Consider the following 10580-nt stretch of genomic DNA (forward strand, 5'->3'; position numbering starts at 1 on the left):
AAGTTCTTTCTTTCGTTGTTGCTTTCGAATCCCAGTCGTTGATTGGTGCAAATACCGTGTTTCTAAACAGAAAACATACATATACAATATTAATTATTCAATGGTAATTTTTGTAGTGATACACCTTTTTTTTGTGATTGATTATTTGACTGAGGCTCATAAGTGTAGTTGTGGTGGTTGTGATGTAGGCTGAGCGTACAAGTCCGTTTCTCACCCGGTTGTACGCGTTGAATATATCAAAAACAAAATAGACAAATTGTATGTACCATATATATCTATATAATATTAATAATTCAAAGTTACCTTTTTTTATATTATTATATTAATTTTTAATTTCCACTTAATTAGTTCCTAGGGACCTTGTATCCGAATGGCCGAGAACTGTTGTCATCCATGAAGAGTCTCTTTGTTGAATTCGTTCTGTATGTCTTTGTCTCCTCTTTGGTTACTACACGATGATCTTTTGTCCGCACAAAGTTCATCGACGTCAAACGAATGGGATCTGTTTTTTCTAGAACCATTTGTTTAATTTTCTCAAAATTAATCAACCGAGAAGCACTGTATGTTAAGGCGATCCCTTTCACCTTACAAACATGTTCGATACACTGCTTCGTCGTTGACCACACCGAGTATGCGTAATTTTTAGGCCCGCCCGAAACAAATTCCGTGATGTAGGAACCGATACCGTATACCTCCAGCTCATCGGTCATGTCTCCAATGAATTTTCCAGTCGGGGGATCTGGAAAATGGTTGCTTGACACATAGATAACGGAATCGGTGTCGTAGTATAAAACACGTGTATCCAACATCTCTAGATATTCGTACAACTTCAAACGGGCCTGTGCTGTAACAAAAGCTGCAATTACCACATTCACAGTAGGCAGAGATTCCACAGCCTCGTCGGCGTACTCCCAGTTGATTACAACAGTTTGTTCATTCACAGGAGTTATACTGTTGACATTCTTCGACGGATGCGCAAGGAGATCAAAGCATTCCTGAGGATCGTTGACGATGGTTGTTTGTGGTTGGTTTTCACGTTGTCCAAACTTTCCCCAGAACGAATTCAACATTAATTTGGCGAGGGATCGAAGACCAGGGTTATTTTCGATGCGTTCCGGTGTTAGATTCACTTTTTCAGCTTCTTCAAAATCCACCAGATATTGTTGTTGTTTCACCACATCGTTTATGCAATCCGCGGGCCAGCCGGAGGCTTCCTGTTTAATTTTGATGAATTTATTCATCATTTCTGTGAATAAACCCGGCTGACCCGCCGCATGGTTGTATTGACGCGTTTCGTATGTCAACACTTCAAACACTTCCACAATCCTGTAGCCTTTTTCCAATGCTTTCACGACTTCTGCAATTACCCATGTCCCTGTGAACAATCGTTCTTCCTCCGTATGGCAACACTCACGCTGCTGTGAACTTTCACCACAGCTGTTGCAAAGGGCGAACATTAACTTTCCCTTCATCCTGACAGGGAGAACGGGGTGGTACAACTGCGCGGGTGGTAAAATTTTACATTTCACCATGCCATCTACGGTGGATAAATCAATGTCCCGGGCTGCAGATCCTACATAAATTGTGGGGTGTCCTAGAGGAAATCGGCCGTACTTGCACACAAAAGGGTACAACGAACATACATCGATGTATTTGATGCGCTCACCCTCGTTACATTTGTAGTATGTAACAGTGTTTCCGGTTCGGCCTCCATAAAAACCGTCACGAGGATTCAATGGTGATGTTGCCAACACGGGATGGTTTTCGACAAAATCACGCACTTCACAACTCTGTTTTAATAATGCGCGGAAGTTACATTCCCACATTTCGATGACTTCAAATCCCAGGTTGCGAAGTCGAGTCGTTTTAATGGTGGTGGCCTCGTAACGATTTCGCATGGTATCCATTTTACCTCCTCCAATCGATGTGTCTCGGTGAAATTTGAAACAGCTGGTGCATCCATGGAAGTAACAACCGTGAAACTCGAATACCTGACGCTGCTCCTCGTTAAAACCGTCAACTTTGAGTCCTCCTCCTACTAGGTGTTCTCGACCTGTACCGGCGTGGTGTATGGTGATTCCTCGTACGTTCTCCTCCCACAACAACCATTGTAAAGCGATAACCGATTGATTATCAGCCAATCGGTAACCACCACGGGGAATAACGGCGATTGTATCGGCTTCCAGATAGTTTCGTGCAAACACCTTATTACACGCTGATGCTATTGTTGTTGCTTCGGTGAATGGACAAACCTTACACTCGTTAAGAAGCATCGACCTAAATGAAAGACAGGCTCTCATTAGTATTTCCACGTCCGACTTGCAATATGCGACGATTTCCTCCTGGAAATTAAAAACATCATTCTGATGCTCTTGATGCCAGTTTAAAAACGTATGTCGGTCCTCGGGCTTCATTTGATTCGGACCGTAAAATTCAGCAGATGGTAAAGGACCCACGTATTGCTGATTTTCCAGGGTATTAAACAAGTGTGGAAAATAACCCTTCTTAAAGTTTCCAGCAAGGCCGAAAGCTTTAGGTAGCTTTGCCAGAGCCATTGGAAAATAATTTAGCGAGTCCAAAAATCGTACATTTCCCACCTCAGCCAAAATTATTTTTGTCCCCCGCATAATTAAGTTTGGGGTTGGTCCTTCACTTTGTCCTTTAAAAATCACCTCTCGTCCACCGGCACCGTACTTGAACACTGTAATTCTGTATTCGGGTAAAACCCTTTGGAATGCTTGCAACTCCTGAATCCCGGCACCCTCTGCGGGAATATCAACACCCGCTCTCTGGCACAGTTCCATAGCTCGTATTCCTTGTAGTTGTCCAATGTCCCGGCGAACCTGTACGAATTGTGGATCACTGGTCAGTTTCGCGATTAACACTACAAGTGCCCGTGGCAGGCAAAGGTTATCTGAATTTTTTATAACAATAATACCTCTTCTTGCAGCACATTCTTCTTCGAAACTATTATATTTTGTTTTCTGGGCACGCCCCATACCCACCGGCATCTTAATAACCGTCACTTTTATCTGAAAAGTTTCAGTGTTCACACCAGCCGAATTAGATTGGTATACTGATTGCACCAAATCGAGCACCTCATCAGCGGACACTGAATGCCTTGGTTTGAAGCGTGCCCAGGCTTCACCGCGAACAAGTTCACTACCAGAAAACGAAAACCCGACGCGATCCTCCGGATTGAGTCCCTCCAATGAATGTTGAACAATTGAGGTTATTCCGTTGCGTATCCAATTCACGGGATGAATGTTCTCCGGAACGGGGTTAATTTTAAAGGAAACAGCTCGCTGGATTAGGTTAAAACGGCCAGTCGATTGTTCAACATCGTCTACAACTTGAAATGCTTGTTGTTGTTGTGGTTGTTGTTGTTGTTGTTGTTGTTGTTGTTCTTGCGATTCAATCTCATCTATTATGTGTAAACTCATGTTGTAGGACTCATCGTCATTATCTACAACGGAGGATTCAGCTTTTGGAAAAAAAATATAAATAAATTAATAAATATATAAATAATTTGTATACATATATATTTATAAATCAATTTACCATTGTTTGGTGTCAAGCCAAGTTCATCTATAACGTAGAAAATGATGTCTGAAGATTCAAGATTATTATCATCATTATCATTCACAAAGTGGAATGCGTTGTTTTCTGTAATAAACACAAATAAATAAATAAATAAAAATAAATAAAAACAACTTACCCATGATAGCAGAATAAAAAGGTGAAGTAGAAGTCTAAAAATAAAATAAAAAATACGAACAAAAATATTCGTGAGGATGATCAACAGAGCTATTCTTTCAAATAACAGTCAACAGTGTTAATAAACTGATGGTTAATGTAAGAATATGAAAATCTGAGCGGAAGACTCTAAATATAAGACCCTGTACCACCACCATCCCTACCATTACATTTCGAATGTGGGGGCGTTTCTTCTAGGGTGGTGATTTTTTCACTTCATTAGGTGGTGGTTGTTTCTTTTTATCTATTTGGTGGGAGTGGATGGTTACTTGTGAGTGGTTGACAACAAGGGTGTAGGTGTAAACAGTGAATTCCAAAGTGGGGTATTTTCTTTAAAACCATTTGTATTCTGAAGAATTAGACAGTCTAGAATTTTTATTTAATTCTTAAAATCATTGGCAATATGTCAGTCAGGGCAAACGTGATTGAGGTGAGTTTTTAGCTTATTATATTATTACAATTTACTTATTAAACATATATTTTCTTATATAGGAAAATTGGGACGACGATTGCGGCGGGCCTTCCTTTTTTGACACAGATTTTTACGTAAGGACGGAGAATCTACCGATCATCCGTTATCCACCTCACGGTCTCACTCGTGGGGAAAGAAAGGCGTTTAGACGTCGCGAGGGTGAACGTCACCAACGATTGAGGAGAGAGGCTGAGGCAGATGCGGCAGCGGAGGACGCTGAGGTGGTGGCAGCAGAGGCGGTGGCTAAGGCCGCTGTAGCCAAAGCCGAAGCGGCAGAGCGCCGCGCCGTTGAGGCTGCGGCGACACTTGCTGGTCTCCAAATGGAGGCTAGACGGCTCCGCATCTTTGCGGATTCATCGAGTGCAACAACGAGGGGAATAGCCGTCTCCCTCCATGCAAAAAGACGGCATAAATAATATTTTATATATATATATATATTGTATTGAGAAATAATTTAATATTAAAAATATACGTTACAAATAAATTTGAATGTTTTTTCAATTACCTCACTGTTTGAAAACATCGGTGATAAATATGATGTACAGAGTGCTGACATTTCATTTCAATGTTGGTCATTGAGTATCGCGGTAATGGTTTATTAAACTCTGTTATTGACAACTTACCGTTTGAATTACATCTACCATTTTATCAGTACTGTGGTCCTGGTACAAAATTGAAAAAACGACTAGCGAGAGGTGATACAGGTATCAACGAGTTGGACAAAGCCTGTAAACGACACGACATTGCCTACGAGGAAAATAAATCGCTGCAGGATAGACACAAGGCAGACTTTGTTTTGGAAAACGAGGCGTGGAACCGTGTAAAATCCAAGAACGCTAATTTGGGTGAAAAAGCAGCCGCGTGGCTTGTAACAACGGGAATGAAGATAAAAAGGAAGCTCGGAATGGGTCATCGTACACAACACCAATCAAAAATTTCATTCAAGAAAGACATTGTCGACAAAATCGATAAAAAGATTTTAAAATCGGTCGACATAAAACCAGGTAGCAAGTCACTACGAAAAATCGCTGCAGCGGCAATAAAAATAGCCAAAGTCAACACTAAACGAATTGGGGGTCGAAAAAATGGTGAACTATTCATATTCAAAACCTCAATTGTTCAACATTCATTGGAGGGACTCAATCCGGAGGATCGCGTCGGGTTTTCGTTTTCTGGTAGTGAACTTGTTCGCGGTGAAGCCTGGGCACGCTTCAAACCAAGGCATTCAGTGTCCGCTGATGAGGTGCTCGATTTGGTGCAATCAGTATACCAATCTAATTCGGCTGGTGTGAACACTGAAACTTTTCAGATAAAAGTGACGGTTATTAAGATGCCGGTGGGTATGGGGCGTGCCCAGAAAACAAAATATAATAGTTTCGAAGAAGAATGTGCTGCAAGAAGAGGTATTATAGTTATAAAAAATTCAGATAACCTTTGCCTGCCACGGGCACTTGTAGTGTTAATCGCGAAACTGACCAGTGATCCACAATTCGTACAGGTTCGCCGGGACATTGGACAACTACAAGGAATACGAGCTATGGAACTGTGCCAGAGAGCGGGTGTTGATATTCCCGCAGAGGGTGCCGGGATTCAGGAGTTGCAAGCATTCCAAAGGGTTTTACCCGAATACAGAATTACAGTGTTCAAGTACGGTGCCGGTGGACGAGAGGTGATTTTTAAAGGACAAAGTGAAGGACCAACCCTTAATTTGCTACTCCACAAAGAACATTACAACGCGATTGTATCGTTAACCTCTGCATTTTCCTGCAATTACTACTGTGAAGAATGTAATCTCCCATTCAATACACGCATCAACCATCGTTGCAGTGGGATTTGTCCGTGCTGTCGTGAATCACCACGGTGTGAGGATGAGGAGAAAATAGAGTGTGTGGATTGTCATCGTCACTTCAGGAGCCGGAAATGTTTGGAAAACCATCTACGGATTAAGAAGACATCCAACGTGTGTGCCGACTTGCGATTGTGTCAAAGGTGAAATTTTTTGTAAGATCTGTAAAAAACACCATCAGATAAATCAACAGTGTTATATTCAGCCAAACACAAAGGAACCCTGCCTTACTGATTTATTATTCATATTTTACGATTTGGAAACACGACAGGACACCATTCAGACCGACGGCAGTGCAGTGCATGAAACCACATTGTGTGTGTTTAAATTGTGTTGTTCCAACTGTTTAGATACGGAAGTGGAATTTTGTGAAAAATGCGGCGTAAGGACCCACGTAATTATCAACAACCCTATTGAAAATTTTATGAACTTTGTGCTGAATCAAAGGAAAATTTTCAAAAGAGTGACTGTGATTGCACATAACGGTCAAGCATTCGACCATCAGTTCATCCTGAACTATATTCTCACCAAAACAGACATCAAGCCAAACTTAATTATGCGGGGGACAAAAATTATTTTGGCTGAGGTGGGAAATGTGCGATTTTTGGACTCGCTAAATTATTTTCCAATGGCTCTGGCAAAGCTACCTAAAGCTTTCGGCCTTGCTGGAAACTTTAAGAAGGGTTATTTTCCACACTTGTTTAATACCCTGGAAAATCAGCAATACGTGGGTCCTTTACCATCTGCTGAATTTTACGGTCCGAATCAAATGAAGCCCGAGGACCGACATACGTTTTTAAACTGGCATCAAGAGCATCAGAATGATGTTTTTAATTTCCAGGAGGAAATCGTCGCATATTGCAAGTCGGACGTGGAAATACTAATGAGAGCCTGTCTTTCATTTAGGTCGATGCTTCTTAACGAGTGTAAGGTTTGTCCATTCACCGAAGCAACAACAATAGCATCAGCGTGTAATAAGGTGTTTGCACGAAACTATCTGGAAGCCGATACAATCGCCGTTATTCCCCGTGGTGGTTACCGATTGGCTGATAATCAATCGGTTATCGCTTTACAATGGTTGTTGTGGGAGGAGAACGTACGAGGAATCACCATACACCACGCCGGTACAGGTCGAGAACACCTAGTAGGAGGAGGACTCAAAGTTGACGGTTTTAACGAGGAGCAGCGTCAGGTATTCGAGTTTCACGGTTGTTACTTCCATGGATGCACCAGCTGTTTCAAATTTCACCGAGACACATCGATTGGAGGAGGTAAAATGGATACCATGCGAAATCGTTACGAGGCCACCACCATTAAAACGACTCGACTTCGCAACCTGGGATTTGAAGTCATCGAAATGTGGGAATGTAACTTCCGCGCATTATTAAAACAGAGTTGTGAAGTGCGTGATTTTGTCGAAAACCATCCCGTGTTGGCAACATCACCATTGAATCCTCGTGACGGTTTTTATGGAGGCCGAACCGGAAACACTGTTACATACTACAAATGTAACGAGGGTGAGCGCATCAAATACATCGATGTATGTTCGTTGTACCCTTTTGTGTGCAAGTACGGCCGATTTCCTCTAGGACACCCCACAATTTATGTAGGATCTGCAGCCCGGGACATTGATTTATCCACCGTAGATGGCATGGTGAAATGTAAAATTTTACCACCCGCGCAGTTGTACCACCCCGTTCTCCCTGTCAGGATGAAGGGAAAGTTAATGTTCGCCCTTTGCAACAGCTGTGGTGAAAGTTCACAGCAGCGTGAGTGTTGCCATACGGAGGAAGAACGATTGTTCACAGGGACATGGGTAATTGCAGAAGTCGTGAAAGCATTGGAAAAAGGCTACAGGATTGTGGAAGTGTTTGAAGTGTGGACATACGAAACGCGTCAATACAACCATGCGGCGGGTCAGCCGGGTTTATTCACAGAAATGATGAATAAATTCATCAAAATTAAACAGGAAGCCTCCGGCTGGCCCGCGGATTGCATAAACGATGTGGTGAAACAACAACAATATCTGGTGGATTTTGAAGAAGCTGAAAAAGTGAATCTAACACCGGAACGCATCGAAAATAACCCTGGTCTTCGATCCCTCGCCAAATTAATGTTGAATTCGTTCTGGGGAAAGTTTGGACAACGTGAAAACCAACCACAAACAACCATCGTCAACGATCCTCAGGAATGCTTTGATCTCCTTGCGCATCCGTCGAAGAATGTCAACAGTATAACTCCTGTGAATGAACAAACTGTTGTAATCAACTGGGAGTACGCCGACGAGGCTGTGGAATCTCTGCCTACTGTGAATGTGGTAATTGCAGCTTTTGTTACAGCACAGGCCCGTTTGAAGTTGTACGAATATCTAGAGATGTTGGATACACGTGTTTTATACTACGACACCGATTCCGTTATCTATGTGTCAAGCAACCATTTTCCAGATCCCCCGACTGGAAAATTCATTGGAGACATGACCGATGAGCTGGAGGTATACGGTATCGGATCCTACATCACGGAATTTGTTTCGGGCGGGCCTAAAAATTACGCATACTCGGTGTGGTCAACGACGAAGCAGTGTATCGAACATGTTTGTAAGGTGAAAGGGATCGCCTTAACATACAGTGCTTCTCGGTTGATTAATTTTGAGAAAATTAAACAAATGGTTCTAGAAAAAACAGATCCCATTCGTTTGACGTCGATGAACTTTGTGCGGACAAAAGATCATCGTGTAGTAACCAAAGAGGAGACAAAGACATACAGAACGAATTCAACAAAGAGACTCTTCATGGATGACAACAGTTCTCGGCCATTCGGATACAAGGTCCCTAGGAACTAATTAAGTGGAAATTAAAAATTAATATAATAATATAAAAAAAAGGTAACTTTGAATTATTAATATTATATAGATATATATGGTACATACAATTTGTCTATTTTGTTTTTGATATATTCAACGCGTACAACCGGGTGAGAAACGGACTTGTACGCTCAGCCTACATCACAACCACCACAACTACACTTATGAGCCTCAGTCAAATAATCAATCACAAAAAAAAAAGGTGTATCACTACAAAAATTACCATTGAATAATTAATATTGTATATGTATGTTTTCTGTTTAGAAACACGGTATTTGCACCAATCAACGACTGGGATTCGAAAGCAACAACGAAAGAAAGAACTTTTTTCACCTCTTTTTCATGTATCGAAATAACAAAATGTATAATAAATTGTAATATAAATGTACAATAATAAATTGTAATATAAATGTACAATAATAATAATAAATTGTTAACTTATTGATATGTTTTTGTTTTTAATATGTAATAAATCATAATTATAAATTAATTGCATTTTCATTCACTCTTGCGTCTTCCTACGTTTTTGGTCTGAGGTGGCCCACGACTCATACACTCGTGACGTCACTTCTACGCTTTTGGTCTGAAGTGGCCCACGAACAGGTAAAAATAAACAAATGCGCGCATACGCGTCTTCCTTCGCTTTTGGACTCAAGTGGCCCACGAAAGGTGCGCATGTCATACACTGGTGACGTCACTTCTACGCTTTTGGTCTGAGGTGGCCCACGACTCATACACTCGTGACGTCACTTCTACGCTTTTGGTCTGAAGTGGCCCACGAAAGGTGCGCATGTCACACACTCGTGACGTCACTTCTACGCTTTTGGTCTGAAGTGGCCCACGAAAGGTGCACATATCATACACTCGTGACGTCACACCTACGCTTTTGGTCTGAGGTGGCCCACGACAAGGGTGGCGCTTGCCCACATACCGACAAAGGCTATAAACCATCACAAACAGATGAGTGGCGCGTGCCCACATGCCGACAAAGGCTACAAACCACCCCAAACAGAGGGATGGCGCGTGCTCACTTGCCGACAAAGGCCAGCAACCACCCAAACAGATGGGCGGCACGTGCCGACAGGGTCGTGACGTCACTCCTACGCTGTTCGTCTCAAGTGACCCACTGGCGCCGGAGGGGAGGGGGGAGTCGTGACGTCACACCTACGCTGTCTGTCTCAAGTGGCCCATATTCTACTCGTATATTCATCACCGCCATCATGTCTCAATTTTGACACCTTTGAGCCATGAACTGCCTCAGCCATTGCAACAAATTCCTTGAATTTACCAAACGTTTCACTTTTTCTCTTGATGCAATAGACCATGGATGCTCTCGAATAATCATCCATGAAAGTCACAAAATAACGTGACCCATCGTATGCATTCGTTGGATACGGTCCACAAACATCACTGTGAATCAATTCCAAAACTCGCATTGAACGTTTATTTGAATTTCTTGGAAGCGGTGAACGAACATGTTTTCCAAGTACACACGATTCGCACAACTGTGTATCCTTTTTTTTTACGTTACTCATACCAATAGCCATACAATTGGCTAACTTTTTCATGTCATTTCGGTTGAGATGACCAAGTCTAAAATGCCATAAATTCTGTGATATTGTATTCAATTTATTCACTCCTGTTAA

General features: G+C 42.0%; 1 protein-coding gene across 1 annotated transcript; it reads left to right on the forward strand.

The window, feature by feature from the left end:
- Window positions 1–6228: 6228 nt before the first annotated feature.
- Window positions 6229–10090, forward strand: LOC126264382 (uncharacterized). Its single transcript, XM_049962112.1, has 3 exons — window positions 6229–7843; window positions 7901–8664; window positions 9947–10090. The coding sequence occupies exons 1-3, from the start codon at window positions 6499–6501 to the stop codon at window positions 10088–10090; spliced, it is 2253 nt and encodes a 750-aa protein (XP_049818069.1). The 5' UTR covers window positions 6229–6498.
- The last annotated feature ends 490 nt before the right edge of the window (window positions 10091–10580 follow it).

Source organism: Aethina tumida, chromosome 1 (assembly GCF_024364675.1).
Source record: "Aethina tumida isolate Nest 87 chromosome 1, icAetTumi1.1, whole genome shotgun sequence".
Lineage (NCBI taxonomy): Eukaryota > Metazoa > Arthropoda > Insecta > Coleoptera > Nitidulidae > Aethina > Aethina tumida.

Excerpts from the sequence above, each read along its gene's own strand:
- LOC126264382 (XM_049962112.1), top strand. The coding sequence starts at position 6,499 with ATGAACTTTGTGCTGAATCAAAGGAAAATTTTCAAAAGAGTGACTGTG. Across the intron at positions 7,844-7,900 it reads TGGTGAAAGTTCACAGCAGC|AAGTCGTGAAAGCATTGGAA; the intron begins GTGAGTGTTGCC and ends GGGTAATTGCAG. Across the intron at positions 8,665-9,946 it reads CGAAGCAGTGTATCGAACAT|AGGGATGGCGCGTGCTCACT; the intron begins GTTTGTAAGGTG and ends CACCCCAAACAG.